The sequence below is a fragment of the Alligator mississippiensis genome, chromosome 4 (genome assembly GCF_030867095.1).
Source record: "Alligator mississippiensis isolate rAllMis1 chromosome 4, rAllMis1, whole genome shotgun sequence".
Classification (NCBI taxonomy): Eukaryota; Metazoa; Chordata; order Crocodylia; family Alligatoridae; genus Alligator; species Alligator mississippiensis.
In genome coordinates this window covers 221,695,133-221,711,212 of record NC_081827.1, presented here as the reverse complement: position 1 = coordinate 221,711,212, position 16,080 = coordinate 221,695,133, and the positions used below count along the sequence as shown (strand labels likewise).

General features: G+C 40.0%; 1 protein-coding gene across 6 annotated transcripts in view; it reads left to right on the top strand.

Annotated features, from left to right (window-relative positions):
- Nucleotides 1–16,080, top strand: part of TANC1 (tetratricopeptide repeat, ankyrin repeat and coiled-coil containing 1) — a 203,663-nt gene that overhangs the window by 176,310 nt on the left and 11,273 nt on the right. For all 6 annotated transcript variants that reach the window (XM_019480246.2, XM_059727357.1, XM_059727359.1 and 3 more), the window contains 4 exons: nt 5,049–5,127; nt 13,280–13,413; nt 13,942–14,065; nt 14,381–14,556. In XM_019480246.2, coding sequence (XP_019335791.1) covers nt 5,049–5,127; nt 13,280–13,413; nt 13,942–14,065; nt 14,381–14,556 — 513 coding nt within the window. The remainder of the gene's footprint in view (nt 1–5,048; nt 5,128–13,279; nt 13,414–13,941; nt 14,066–14,380; nt 14,557–16,080) is intronic.

The window sequence follows — 16,080 nt, the reverse complement described above, 5'->3', positions numbered from 1 at the left end:
TCACCTTCCTAGACCTGCTCATGATGCACCTACTAATGGAAGAAAGGGTGCAGTTAGCCTTACTTATTACCTCATCACATTGACGACTCCTGTTTATTTTGCATCAACTATGACGCCGAGATCCCTTTCCACTACTGTGCTGCTTAGAATGGTACTTCCCAGTCTATAGGTGTATTGGTGATTCTTTCTCCCCAGGTGCAGCACTTTGCACTTACCTTTGTTAAATTGCATCCTATTCTGATCCGCCCACTTCCCTAGTCTGTTCAAATCCACCAGAATTCACTCCTTTCCCTCTTGTGTGTTTACTATACCCTATGGAAGCAGGGAGCAGCCACCAAGGAGGAATATATCTCCCTGGCGCGCTATTGCAGGGAATCAGTTAGACAGGCCAAGGTGGGGCTTGAGCTCAGGCTGGCTTCAACAATCAAGGACAATAAAAAGTCCTTCTTCAGGTATATAGCAGGCAAAAGGAAAGCTCAGAGCAACATAGGGCCCCTGCAGGACAAATCAGGACAGTTGGTGGTTGACGCGGGGAAAAAAGCAAAGCTCTTCAATGAGTTCTTCACTTCAGTATTTCTATGTACCGACCAAGCCAATTCCCCCACCTCGATCATTGATGGATGTCCAGATGGCACCAGTCCACCTACGGTTAGTTCTGAAATAGTTAAGGAGCTCCTGGAGGAGCTGGATGGGTACAAGTCAGCAGACCCGGATGACCTCCATCTACAGCTACTGAAAGAATTGGCCAGTGTCATAGCTGAGCCACTGGCACAGCTGTTCAAGCACTCGTGGTGCTCCGGCCAGGTCCCTGAGGACTGGAGAAGGGCCAACGTGGTGTCCATTTTCAAAAAAGGGAGAAGGGATGAGCCGGGTAACTTTAGACCAGTCAGTCTTACCTCTATTCCTGGGAAAATGCTAGAGAAAATAATCAAAGAACACATTTGTGCAGCCCCAGCAGGAGAAACGATGCTGAGGGGAAACCAGCACAGGTTTGTCACAGGTAGATCCTGCCTGACAAACCTTGTAGCCTTCTATGACCACGTCACGCACTGCCTGGATGCGGGAGCTGAGGCTGATGTCATCTTCCTTGACTTTAGGAAGGCCTTCGACACAGTTTCGCACCCTATCCTCATTGGGAAGCTAGCAGACTGCGGAGTGGATGCCTACACAGTCAGGTGGGTGGCCAACTGGCTTAGGGACCTGACCCAGAGAGTGGTGGTGGATGGTTCCTTCTCGGCCTGGTGGGAGGTGGGCAGTGGGGTCCTGCAGGGTTCGGTCCTTGGACTGATATTATTCAATATCTTCATCAGCGATTTGGACAAGGGCGTGGAGAGCACCCTCGCCAAGTTAGCTGATGATACCAAGTTATGGGGCAGAGTTAGTACACCAGAGGGCAGGGAGCAGGTTCAGACTGACCTGGATAGGTTGGATCAATAGGCAGAGAGAAATAGGATGTAATTTAATAAAGATAAACGTAAGGTACTCCACCTGGGAAGGAGGAACCCCCAACACCTGTAGGTTGGGGAGTGTCCTTCTCAGCAGCTCGGAGGCAGAGAGGGATCTTGGAGTCATAATTGGCTCCAAGATGAACATGAGCCAGCAGTGTAACGAGGCCATCAACAAGGCCAATCACACCTTGTCGTGCATTAGCAGGTGCATGACTAATAGAACAAAGGAGGTGATGCTTCCCCTCTATGCAGCACTAGTCAGGCCGCAGTTGGAGTACTGTGTCCAGTTTTGGGCGCCGCAATTCAAGAGGGATGCGTGGAATCTGGAGAGGGTTCAGAGGAGGGCCACTCGCATGGTTAGTGGCCTTCATGATAGACCCTACGGGGGGAGGCTGAGAGAGCTGAATCTCTTCAGCCTTCACAAGAGACAGCTGAGGGGGGATCTTGTGGCCGCCTATAAATTTATTAGGGGAGGTCAGCGGGGAATAGGGGAAGTGCTGTTTACTAAGGTGCCCCAGGGAGTGACTAGGAATAACAGGTGTAAACTAGTTGAGAGGGGATTTAGGTTAGATATTAGGAAGAAATTTTTCACAGTAAGGGTGGCCAGGATCTGGAATGGGCTTCCAAGAGAGGTGGTGCTTTCATCTAGCTTGGAGGTCTTCAAAAGGAGGCTAGATAGTCACCTGGCTGGGGTCATCTGACCTCGGTCCTCTTTCCTGCCAGGGGCAGGGGGCCGGACACAATGATCCATTGTGGTCCCTTCCGACCCTACAATCTATGAATCTATAGTTTGCTGGGTGATGGAGATGGGGATTTCTTGCTTGGGCAGCGAGGTGGGGAGGGGTAGGGCAGGGGGAAGCCAGGCAGGCCTTGCTGTGTCTGCAGTTTCTGCCGGAGCTCCAACCAGGGACCACAGGGGAGGGGCCAGCTCTGCTGTGGAGCAGGGATCCCTGCCTAGCCGGGAGACCATTCCAGGATGCTGGGGGAGCCTGGCTTATCTTAAACCAGCAAGGCGTCTGGGACAGACATTTCATAAACTGGTTTGAGCCAAATCAATTAAGTCTGATAACTACATTCAACCAGCTTTTTATCTCAAACCAGTTTCAGCCATTTTCAAACTGGTTTATGTGCACTGAACATCTGTTCTGTTACAGGTTTAAACCAGTTTCTGATTGCTTAAACTGGTTTATGTGTAATGTGTGTCCCTAGACCCAGTGGGTTATAGTTTCATATTAAAGGCATAATGTTCTACCTTACTTAATGCTACTTTGGTGCTTCAGCTATTTTCTGCAGAACTAAAGGAGTCAGTATTTAAAAACAAAGCCTTTTTTCCAAAATGGCTTCACACTACACTGTATTATACCATATTTGGTCCCATTGTGAAAGATAGGAACAGCACTTCTTTAAGGAATGTGGTTGAAACCGAATACTGTTGTTTTTTCATTAATGCAGTATCTCTGTCCCTTAGCATGTCTTCATTCCAGAACACTTCACAGAATAAATTAATACAGTCAATAATAAGATGGGAAATCTAAGGAAGAAAAGATGTTCAAGACTGTGTTGGAAAAGTGATGGAGAATAACTGAGAATGGGATGATATTCCAGATAGTAGACACTGCACAGAGAGCTCTAATCAAAATTGCAAAATGTAATCAGGGAAAGTAGAGGTATCCAGTAAAAGAGAGAACTAAGGGGAATGTACATTATATAATAAAATGTGATTAGAGGAATTCATATACATCAGCAGTAAAGTAAGGATAATGTTTTTAAATAGGTCTTGGAATGATGGGCCAGCAGAGTTGTCTTAACATGGACAAATACAGTTCTATTTCAGGTGTATAAAAAGAAAAAAGAGAGAGCAGTAGCTTGTTGTAACTGCTAGATTCTGGCCAAAGGGAATTAAATAGATCATGGAAAAGGAACTGCAATATTTCCATGAGAGGAGATGAAAATAATTGTGATGATTGTTTTTCCCTTTAAGGGTTGGGGACCAAGGTTAGGATTTCAGATGTATGGAATGTTAGTCATATCTGCTGATCCCGGTTTGAATCTAGACTTACTTATAGCTTTTAAACTTGCTACTTTCCAGTCTCTTCTGTTGTATTTTATTTTCTTAGCCAGCCATGGTGCTCATATTTTGGCCTGATTGCTTTGCAAATGCCTTAGAGAAAATGCAGTTTAAGTGCTGGAGGTACAACAACTTCATTTTAATAATATTAAATGTGTAATAGTAAATATTTCTGAGTAGTGTGGAAGTGTGAAAAGGTTTTAACTCTTGAATAGGGCCCAGGACTTGAGGTAACAGTAAATGCCTACCTGTTGGGAGAGGTGGCTGGAATTTAATGCAGTTGTCTAATATTAGAGTAGGGCAGAGAAACATTTTGTGAGGAGAAAAAACTTTGATAGACATAGCAAACTTTTGATTTAAAAGCTGGAAACGAGTTGAGGGTTATGGGCTGTGGTTAATTTTTGATGACTTCCTTCACACTAATAAGTTTTAATTCTAGCATACTGATGAAGGTAAAAACTGACAATCCTTTTGTATTATGAAATAGGTGACAGTAGCCATTCAGAAGCAGAATACGCTTTTCTTTTCTTAACCGCTTCACCTTTAATCCTTCTTGCAGACTTCATAGGACAGTAAGGTAGAAAAATTCCTTAGTGCTGGAAAAATTGAATTAAAGGGAAATGAAGTGCATTCAATTTCTCTGGCTGCACCATGAATGTATAGAATTAATTCAGCATGCATTCCATACAGTATTCCTTGAAATCTCTTTTTTGCTTGTGCAGCCTTGGGGAGTTTCTCCAAGGCATTCTTGCTTTTTCCTTCTTTAGCCTTCTGATTTCTCTCTCTTTTCCCCACTTCTCCATTTGCTGCAGTCCCAATGGTCATATCTACACTTCAGTTTCCTAAGATAGTGAGAACTGTTTTGAAAAGAGCTGTTAATTTAATGCGATTGTACAAGACAATTCTAAGAAGCAATTGCAAGGAGAACTGGTCTCTAGTATTCCAAAAAACCGACAAAAAACTATGTTCTGTCTGCACTGGACAGCATAACTTTCTAAGTTTTTAAAGGCAACTAAAATGGTGTTATAGCAGAGTATATAAGAATAGGAGTTTTTGTTCACAATTGATCAACTTGTTTTTGTGACTCTAATAAGAGTGGAAAAGATTATATTTCTTGGGTAAAAATGTAATATTAACCAGTCTTTCCAGGACTAAGACCAACCAGGCTCTCTCTATTTTTTGCATTGTCTGTCTTCTACTATGAAGACATATTTAGGTTGTGTTAGAGCTCATTTAAAATCACTGCCATGTAAAACATCAAGATTGCGTAACAGATACATTCTGTTAATTTGCATTACTTTCAAACATTTTGAGGATTTTTATACAGTAGAAAATTAATCATTCAATTAATTTGTACCCCAAATTCTGTTGATTTACTTCAGTGATTTATGGAAAGTATTGATTTTTGTTTGGTCCACATTATTAGAAGAGAAGCAGTTCATTTTTTTTTTTTTAAATCTCTCCAAGCATGACAAAAGAATAACCTGATGATTTTTTCTAAGCTTGTTAAATTCTGTAACTGTTCTTAACAGGTGATTCGTTACCTGCTGGGGATTGAAAAGGAACATGGAGTAGACCTCAATGATACTGATGTGCTGTGGGGAGAAACAGGTATTATTTTACATTTCTTATTTTTCCTAACAAGAATTGCTAAATCAAGAAATGCACGGTAGATCTAAGCCTTGCAGTGAGTTCCCAAGCACATCTCCAAGCCCTGATTTAAGGGTGAAAGAAATGTATCAGAGTGAAGAGGAGTATGAATGGGATAGAGACATGAGGGCCTGGTGAAAGGGACCTTTTATGGCAGTAGAACAGTAATGGGTGATCACTGAGCAGTCTTAACTTGTGCCAGGGCTGATGGTCCTGATTTGGGGAACCCAAGCTGCTCTCTTTGGTACCCTCCTTTGCTTTGTCCAAAGTGAAGTAAAATTCAACAATAATTCTAAAATGGGAATTTTTAGAAATAAAATTTTAAGGAAAATTTGTAGAGAAGGAGGTAAGGGTGCGGTAAGGGGAGGCAGTTCACTCCTTACAGATTGGGCCCTAATAGGTTGATATTGCTTGTAAAAAAAACAAACAAAAAAAAAGTATGCTAATTTATCCATTTGAAATTCAGTGTTTTCTGTGTCCTTGAGTAAACTGTTCTGTACCATGCTTGCTTAACCTCAACATAGCATTGTGATGTATCTAAAGGTTGCAATCTTATGCAACAGAGTTAAGAATGGTAGTGACGGTGGCCTAGATGCTTGGTAGGTGTCAGAAAGAAGGGGCAGGAGGATAAGGAAGGGAGAATAGCAAAGGAAGTGGTGTGTTTTATTGGTATGTATTTCGAAAAGGTGGAAGATCCAAAGTATGAACACATGATGCAATAATTAGTGCAGGGATGACCATATGCCTGTAGATTTGGATTTGCTGGTGTTTCTATAATACTCTAGTGCAAGCATTAAGAGTGTATAATAAAGACTTGCATGGAATGGGAGGCAGCAGCAGTAGCCATGGGAGATATTTCAGGCGTGTATTGTGAATTTGCTTAGCTGCTGTTTTAGAAATCTACAAAGAGCATAGAGCATTATTGGGAAGCCAGCCACAGAGGTTTTCAAACTGCCTGGTATGTTCTCTGAAGATCAATAGCTATATATGGGATTTGGAGCATTGCTTATTTGGTAGTAAGACTGATGGAAAGCCCATAATTTGTGGAAGCTATCAGACCTTTCAGTCATATCCTGCAGTGCATTTTGACTCATCTAAGAATGCATCATCTTCAACATGGAAACGATTTCAGATGAGCCCTTCAGGAGATAATAAAGTAAAAAATACTTTAAAATGTCTTTAAAAACTGGTAATGTCCATTAAAACTACAGATTCTCTTGATTAGAAGAAAGATTATTATAACACTGTTCACTGCTTAAGAGATGCAAATTGTTGTTTTAAATCTTTTCTGATGGTGTTACTCCTTCAGATGAAATCTGGCTACGTGTAACACTGCAGCGGTTGACAAGAGGATACCAAATTTTAAATACCAAAGAAGCAATCTTCTTTGTCACTGATTTGAAGGAGTTAGACCGGTCACTAGAGAAGAGAAATGTTTACCTGACGTTAGCCAATATCATCAAACTTCATTATATAGGAATTCTGTCCTCTGTCTTCACTGAGGATAGTTTATGAGTATTTAATTTGTCGTAAAATAGTTAACATGCCTATGACGGATTTATTTGGTCATTCCATTTATTTGATTGTCGACTGCCTTATCTTTTAGGGATAGCTTCCTTCTAAAACTTTCTGTTTAAAAATACCAAATGACATCTTTCTTGAGACTCAAGCTGAGAGTCAGTGAAAGTGTGGGTTGTGAGGAGCTGAAGGGAGGAGGCAGCAGCAAATAGTAGTTGAAAGCTGGTAACACATTTCCTAGCTTTTTTTTGCAACTCCTTTTCCCACCTTTAAAAAGTAAAGGGTCCTCTCATGTTTTTCTCTGTTCCCAGTCTCTCTTCTTGCCTTGTTTTTCCTTTTATCCCCCTTGAGCATGAGCTGGTTCACTTAGTTTTTCTCCTACTGGAGACCCATGTGCTTCCCCTCCACATCTCTCCCTACACTTAGAAGTCAGCAAACCATTTCCTCTGCATTTCCTTTTCAACCTTTCTGTAAGGCATGGGTATATCTTGTACCCGCTGCCTCCCCCAGCCACTATCTCTTCTCCTTTTTTTTTGTATTGCAGAAGATTAATGTCTTGAACACCAGGAACCTCTGAAAGTCTATTAGCTGTCTAGGAATGTTTATTTCAACCCTGTCAGACATGTATTTTGTGATGGACTAGGCACTTTAAGCTGCCACTAGTGTTGCAGTTCTGTAAAGCACTGTAGATGCACACAATTTTACCAGTATCCAAAACAGAAAAGCCCATCCCTATCCTAAAGGGTTTACATGCGCAGATATTCTAGTGCTAAGTCAATATATCACTGTATATACTTTGATCCCTGGAGGCTTGAGCAATTGAGTGTTCACCAGTTTCAACACTTCACAGTGGTTCAGCACTCCTGTAACATTTTGGTTGTGTCATCCTTTGATTTAGTTAATCAATTCTGCTATTTCTGCCATGCAAGGCATTTATCTTGGAGTTTTGCAAATAGTTATATTAAGTGAAGAGCTTAGTGACAAACTGGTTGGGAGTTAATCAGCTGGGTAAAACTAGAGGGTGGCTGTGTAAGCAGCCTGGATTCCGAGGTTTTTGTACTAATTACAGCTAAATTCCTGTATGCCTCTGTAATACCAGAGTTGACTAGCAGCTTTTTAAGAAAATTGAGCATAGGTGAAATGCATGTTGTGAGAGTCTGAGAGTTAGGTCCTGATCTATGGCATGCTGGTGTGAGGCACCTGAATTTTCTCAGTGTAAAATGAGCCAGAAGTAATATGCTATCATGCAGTCATCATAAACTTATGTTTGAGAACAGTGAGATGTTCCCGTCTGAAATCTTGAAGTATTAATGAAGAAATATGACCAATCAGATTAGGCCTCAATTTTTTTTTTTTCAGTTTATTTGTTTTAGAATCAGCACACAGCCAGGAGAACCTGCTGAGCGTCTTTTCTAAACCCTAAATCGTATTTGTTTTTCTTTTACACAGTCTCTGCTTAAAATTAAACTAAACATTGTTTCAGAACCTACAGTAACTAAGTTGAAATTGTGCAGAATCCACAATTGCAATAAAATAGTTGCTTATTCGTAGAACTTTGCCTGGCTGATTTAATTGATGATGCTGGGCTACAAATGAAAAATTAAACAAATAGTATATCATCTTTAAACTCTAATTAAAATAGTAACCATTTGGTGCTTGTCAGATAAAGAGGAATAAAAGTGATAGAAAACCATGTATTGCCAAGGAGTGTCCGAAGCGATGGCAAATGAAACTGTAAAATTTTTAAGATTTCACTCTTATCTGTTTTTAAAATTTATGTTTTGTTTAGCAGCACATTTAACAGTTGTGATCAAAGCTGCATTTCAGAAGACTTTGTCTTTCAAGTATTGCATGTGCTGCCTGTAATGGGATATTTTGAAATTGAAAATGTTTTTTCCCCCAGAGTGGCAAACTGAAATGTGCTGTAGAAACCATCCAGACCAGCTGGGAATATGGACTAGCAGAGTCTCTTCCACACCTATTTCTTTTTATTTTTGTGGCTTGTGTTGACAATTCACTGGAAAAATGTTTTGTATCAATGTCAGTATTCCTTTCATTTTCTTGAGGTACCCTGTGTCGGCCCTTGATATATATCATAACAGATGTGAAACTAAATGACTTTTCGTGTGATATATTTGTGCACAGTTAATCAAATAGAATTTTCTGCTCAAATGTTAAATGTGTCTTTGAAACATGGTAATCTAGATTCATAAGGAGAATTGCCCACTGGCATCAACACATGAAATTCAGTAGATTTTTTTAAATAATGAGAATAGAATTAAAGCTGAAAATGACCAATAATGGAGGAACATATAATTATTGCTTTTGCCACTCTACCAAAAAAAAGCTGTAAATATTAATGTCAGTGTACGGTAATTTGTCACTCTCTTTTTAAAGAAGGATCTGGGATTGAGGTCACAGAATATGGCATGTGTAGTGAGGCAGACTGCTGTACAAGTGGTATTTGATTGATATGACTTTTAAGGGTTGCTGATGAAAACAGCCTTAGATTGTTAAATAGCTTGTTTTAGTACCTGACCTTGAAAATCCTTGATTATATCTGGGAGAAAGGAGGTGGTTATTGTTGCAGGGTCTGTGTGTCTTTTTGCTTCAAAAAGTGCCTGAAACACGCTCGCACACAAAGCATAACAGAGTATCACCCTAGTTCTGTCTTTCTTGTTTTGAATGTTTATAACTTTTTTGAAGTTACAAATATACAAAATCCTTAATTTATCTTGTTAATTCTCTGGCAAAGGGTCTAGGAATGGTTTGATATACTAAAGTATGTAATATGATTTAGCTGAGCTCTGTACTAAGCACAAAAGGTTTTAATTTAACAAAACTAAACAATTTAGATTTGAAGCTGGAAATGTTTTTCCTTATGTCAGATTCACAGCTCTCCCAGCCTGTTGCCTTTGACTAGTGTGGCCCCACTCTCCATGAGGTAGAGCTGGACCAGGTTGCCTTGTGCTTCATCTGCATATACATTTTTGGAAGATCACAGGATTCATGACAAGAACACCTGGTTTCAGTCATGAGTGGGTGGCTAATAAGCACATGGCTCTTGGATATGGGGGCGGGGGGAGAGGGAGTATATCCGGAGTATGCACTCGTACTGAGCAGTGCTGAGCTGTGGGGGCTTGAATTGCTGTTGACTCTGCCAGGGCCCAGCCCAGTGAACTGTATGGTAATTCATGAGCCTTTTGGCTTCGGACTAACATCATGTATAGTTTGTGTACTACATATAAGTAGGCACCAAATTGCTGCTTAAAAGTATGTTTATGAAGTATCTGCACCCAAGCTTCCAGCAGTTTCAATAAAGAGAAACTGCATCAATTCTGGCTGAAGTCAGTGGGTTGGTAGTCATTTGCCTGTACTCAAATTTAGCCCTTCATTTCCATGTGCTCAGGAAGACAAGGTCTGAGTAAGGAAAAGAGGAAGAGGTTGAGGGTGGGAGTAGAGGGCAAAGCATGCCTTTCCCCGCCACCCCGGATATACTTTCCCTGCTGAGAAGTGGAAGGGGGACAAATTCAAGGCAATCCTCCAATAACTAGATTCTGTACCTAGAAAATTAGAACAAATTTATAAATTTTCCATATATAGAATCTAATTATTGGGGATTGTCTTATTTGAGTAAATACAATATATATGTTGTAAGAAAATAAAGATTGTTTTAATAACATATAGCACCATTTTTTATTATTCCAATTCATAATTAGTTAACAATACCCCCCTGCACGCATGCACCTCTTTGCCATCTTGGAAACAGATTTTGAGGAGCGAATCTGAAGAGTGAGGAGAGGATTAGCATTACATATATGCTGGGGGTGGAAGAAGGTTCCCTGGCACAAGGGGTAGTGTTACAGAAAACATTCAGTCATGTTTTCTTCTAAGTGGTGAGTATGTGGCTGGGTAAGGTTGGCATTGACAGCAGGTATGAATTCAGGGAGGTTTGGGGACAATGTAATTGGGAAAAGTAGGTTCTTTGGGGTGGATTATGATATGCAGTCAGTAGAAGAGGTTTTACTATGCTGCAGTGGAAGAGGGGCCAGCGGTGAGGGATATCAAGAGACTGGTGATGTGGTAAGGGTAGTGTGCAAGGACATTTCAGCCCAAAGCAGTTTTTTTTATTCTGTCAGGATGTAAACCTCCTGAAAATAGATTTACAGAGGAAGTACAAAAAAGTCTTTTTATAAGAGCCATTGATGTTGAAGTTATAGCACAAACAGATTTGTTGCTGATACGGTATTTTTATGCATATATATGAATAAAGTTCATTTAGTGACACATCTGTACATGTCCATTATGATATTTAAGACAAATTGCACTTCCCAGACAAGTGGTGATCTTTACAGGATAAAACTCCAGAGTCAAAGGCCAATGCACAACTGTACATACAGTAGCTATTACCAACTTCTCTCAGACAATGTAGTGCCCATGAAATACAATGTTTAATGTTTTGCATTATACTACAAGCTGTGGTAGCCATTTATAATCTTGTTTTCAAATAGATTTCTAAACTTTGTGCCTGTCTTGTTTCAGACAAAAAAACATCCTTTTTTCCTCCTAATTACTACTTCCCTCTGACACTCTTGGCTGCAGACCAAAGATATGCCAAAGATTATTAGTTTTCCTTCAGCCTAATGGGCTGCTCTCATATTTTCCATTCTGCATCAGTTGCTTGTTTAGCTGCTCATTTAAATTCTTTCTTTTTTTATTAAGGGCAAGTGGGTTGAGCTTTTGCAGAGTACATTAGGCAGATCAGAGGTGGTCCTTTTCAGTAGAATGCTCGGAATTCCTGAATGCAGCTTTGTCATGATATTGTTTGTTTAAGCTTGATCTAAGCCATTCTTTAGCCTTCCTTGTTTCCGAATATGGCATACTTTAGTCATGTTGTTGCTGCAACTAACTTCAGAGTTGCACCCTGAGCAAAGGAGATAAATCTGAGGTCTGTTTTAAGAAGGCAGTTTGTTTGCTCTTCTAATAGCGAAATTTATACATTAGGAGTCTATAAGAGTAACCGTTAAGTTATTTAGACCTAAACGTTTGGTCTAATTTTAAAATAGCAAGGTAGCAGTAAGCTAGAGATGCGAGTCATATGGCACTTCAAAGGAAATGACAGATTTACCAGTCTGTGCAGTGATTGCTTTCATTACTTTTCCACAACTCCGTGCAAGTTCAAAGTTTGTTTTGATATTATTGAAAAATTTGTAATAAAAGAAATCTGTATTTTCACAGAGCAGTAAAATCAGGTACAGTGTGGTCACTGTTTATGCCACGTTTAGACAAAAATGGTGCAGTTGTGAATCCTTTGCTGGTTCTTGCAGAAGCCAGCTTGTAAGCACTATTTTCAGAGCAGCATTGACATCATTGGTGATGCTGATACAAAGAACTCAGCAACAAAAAGCCCCATGTTAATTTCAAGCTCCATTTAAAACGCACAAAAAGCTGATGTGTGCCAAATGGAAGAGAACAAAATCATGATGGGAAAATATTTTATTTTCAAGCTTCAAAGAGTGTCACAGTGAAAAGTGAAAAAGCATAATAAACTACGGGAAAAGGTGATTGAGTTGTTTAAATGCATAGACCTACTGCAGAACTCTCTTTAAAGTCATGGTGCTGAGAAGGGTCACAAGGTATTAGTGCATTACAGATGAGAATTACTTGCCTTATCATAAGCCATGTACAATGATGTGCACCTTATAAATGTCTGTAATAAATAAAGGTCATGTCAAGAGTTTATCATTATGTTGCCTATACACACACGCTACCATACTGTTAGAAATGATCAACCCTAACAGCACATGGCAATAGCTGTGTGGATATGGTACTCTAACTCAGCACAAATGGCTACCCTGTGCACCTATTTGTTTTTTGTCCAGAGGCGAACTACTAGTGATTTCATCCCAAAGTAGCATTTAGGTAAAAATCAGGAGTTGCGTATACTGTAACTTGTTGGGCTGTTTGAAAGTGTTTTTATGACTAGTAAAAATGTTATTATCAAATAACATTTGATATTAAGTTAATTCACCATTTATTCAGTGCGTAAAAAATAAGGGAAAGTTAGGAATCAAAACTCTGTATTACTGTAATATTATTACTTTTCCCATGCAGTTTGTTGCAAAAATAGATAAACTAGCTAGAGAAAACAAGTAAATCTTGTAAAAAGTGGTACAATGGACTCATAATGTTGGCTGATTTGTGCAAATTAGACTTCCACAGAAAGTCCTCTTACAGACTAGCCATGTTTTAGTCACTATTTTGATCTAGCTTCTCTTCAGTCATGGTGTACTGCAGTGCTTGAGCCTCAAGATTGAACCTGCAAGCTTTTTCTGATTCTTTATAGCAAACGTTGAGTTGACTTTATTAATATGCTGGACCTGTGTGGGGTGAGAAGGGAGTAGGCAGGATGATTAAAAGGCAGAAAAGGTTTTTGAACCACTAATTGGATCTAGAGAAAATTAGATCAGAAAGTTGCAGATATCATATGGAGGTTTGTTTGGTTGAAAAATGTGGTATTTTATTTTTGCTCTTGGTAATAAGATGTGTTACACAATTAAAATGTTGTTGACGAATCCCTTTTGATTTTCTTTAGCCCTGACGGCGGCTGCAGGGCGGGGGAAGCTGGACGTGTGTGAAGTACTTCTGGAACATGGAGCTGCTGTGACAAGAACCAACAGGAGGGGGGTCTCCCCACTTTTCTGTGCTGTGCGCCAGGGACATTGGCAGGTGCAACAAATGCCCAGGAATAAAAAGAGCTGATATGGGAGATGCTTCCTAAGTTTTTTAATTCTTCCTTCACATATATGCACATAATAACTCAGTGCAGATTTTCTGTTACTCTTCTAAGCTAGTTCCTAAGGGGACTGGTGAAAACCCACCCTTTGAGTAACTGGAGGTGAGAGAAGGCAATTTAAGAGTTGACCAGTGCCTAACACAGCGGGGTTCTGGTCTGTGATGAAGGCTCTTGTGCACTACAATAACACAATAAATACCATACTGCTGTGGGTTTTTTCTAAATAGGAAGACTATAGATAGAATAGATGGAAGATCAGTTCAGTCTAGGGCGGCTTCTGGCTGGCAAAGTAGCCTTGAGCGGGGAGACTGACAGCGTGGTTTTTTCTAGGGCAGGCAGAGTTTTAATCTCAACATAAATTGTCAAAGATTGAATATAAATTACATGGATTTCTGAAAAGGGCTGTTACTAACTAAGTCTATCAGTATAAATAGTTTTTAAACTAAAACATCCTTTTTCAGATTGCAGAGCTTCTGTTAGAGCACGGATCTGATGTTAATTTGAGTGACAAGCAAGGCAGGACACCACTTATGGTGGCTTCTTGTGAAGGACATTTGAGCACGGTGGAATTTCTACTTTCCAAAGGTAAAATCAATAATTAGTTAAAACTGTATGACTGTACGTTTTCTGCATATTTAATTTCAGAAAGGCAAGCCTTATGGATTTTTTTCAGCATCTAAAATGTTTTTATAGTTTTAAATAGTGCCTTATCAATGTGCTGTATAATGAATATTATTTTTGAGGGGAAGTGATTTTGTGGGAGGGGACAGAAAAAGGAAACTGATTTTTGAGTATTTTGAAGTTCAAAATGAAGCTGAATGGTCAAACTTCAGTTTTAATGATAACACTAAGCACTGCTTTTTAAAACAGCAGCAAAAATCCATCTATGTTTTATTTCAGGTGCAGCCATTTCATCACTGGATAGAGAGGGGCTAACAGCACTGAGCTGGGCTTGCTTAAAGGGCCATAAAGATGTGGTTCAACATTTGGTTGAGAAAGGTGCAACAATAGATCAGACAGACAAAAATGGCCGAACACCCTTGGATTTGGCAGCTTTCTATGGGGACGCTGATATTGTAAGTAGAGTTAATTGTGGAAAAACCACCAAGCCTACTTTAAACTTTCAGTCTAAAGCAATCTGAATCTTGTCAGCTGAACTGTGGTTGAAGGAAACTTTAGGCAGGTTGTCAGTAGGCTTAACTTCCCTTTCTTCATTACCTCGTGCATGCCTGGATTGCAGTGCAGGGGTAAAGCAGCAGATTTTTAGTACCTGGGTAATTGTACTGGAGGCCCAGTGCCATGCCCTTGTACTTTATAGTGGGCTATATATAGTGGGTGTTTCAAATCTCAGTAAGAAATAACTTTGACAATTTGTATGTTTTATGTACTGGAATTAAAAAAAAAAAAAAAAAGTCTGTGGGAGACCCAGCAGAGAAATGCATTCTTAGCTCTAGCTAACCTGCTGAAATTGGGTAATCCTGTGGAGCAAAGGCCTCAAGTGAGAGGGACATAAAGAAGATAACGGTGCAGAGCAGTTAAGATCAGCAGGTGAATTTCTGTGTCCCCAAATGGCATTTCCTGGAACTGTAAGGGTAGGGATCCTGTCTTCTTGGTGTGGCATGGAGGACAAGGCTTTTCTTCTGTAAGTCTCTTGACGTTTTAAAGTGGTGGCGAAAAACTGCTATCTAATCTTTATAAATGTGGCAAGCCGGGATTCAGAGAGTAAACTGATTGTCCTTTGTTCACACAGCAAGTTGTTTAAGTTCCAGGCCTACAGCTCTGGCTTCCATTTCAGGTAAAGACTCTCCCCATGCACTGTACTTGCCTCAGTAGCCTATAACAAAATCTCTCGGGAAGGGGAAGAAGGAGTAAAGAGTGACTAGTCTGAGTCTGAATTTGAGATGAGGAGTGTCTGAGAAGGCAAGTGTACAGTTGTCAAAGTCCATGATTTATGCTTACTAAGTTTACAAGACGGAGGCCAGCCTGCATTCTGCAAAAAAATCTGATGGAGCCAAATTACCTCCAAGAGACAGGCTCTTTCTAGGTGTGAGCACATGCTGGACACTACTGGGAAAAATATGCTCAGTCTGTCTGTGCTGTCCCAGATCAAATATTAAATGGGGTTAAATGGTGAACCTGAAGGTAGTCCTCTGTAGCACTAATCATCCTTGTTGCCCTTCTTGCTGCTTTGTGCCTTTATCTCTTCACTGCAGCATCAAACTCCTCTGAGTAGTTTAGAAACTAATAAATTTAACTTTAGGTCTCTTCAGGTAGACTAGGAAGCCATTATTTATTAGTACAGTATTGCTACTTTAACTAGAACATTTCCAATAATCTATATATGGGTGCTGCAGAAAGGTAGCCTGAATGTCCCTCTTTATTGTATCGTGCGGCATTCTTCCCCAAACTATCAACAAATTGGAACCATTTTGGTACTGTAGTTTCACACTTGTGTTAGTGTCACAACATTATTTTGAAATGCTGTAAGAAAACCTCTGTTAATTACTCTGACATATGGTCACACCGCTCCTCTGTATTTTCACCCCAGCTTTTCTCTAGTCAAATTCAAATTGCTGTGTCAGCATATTGAAGCTCACTGT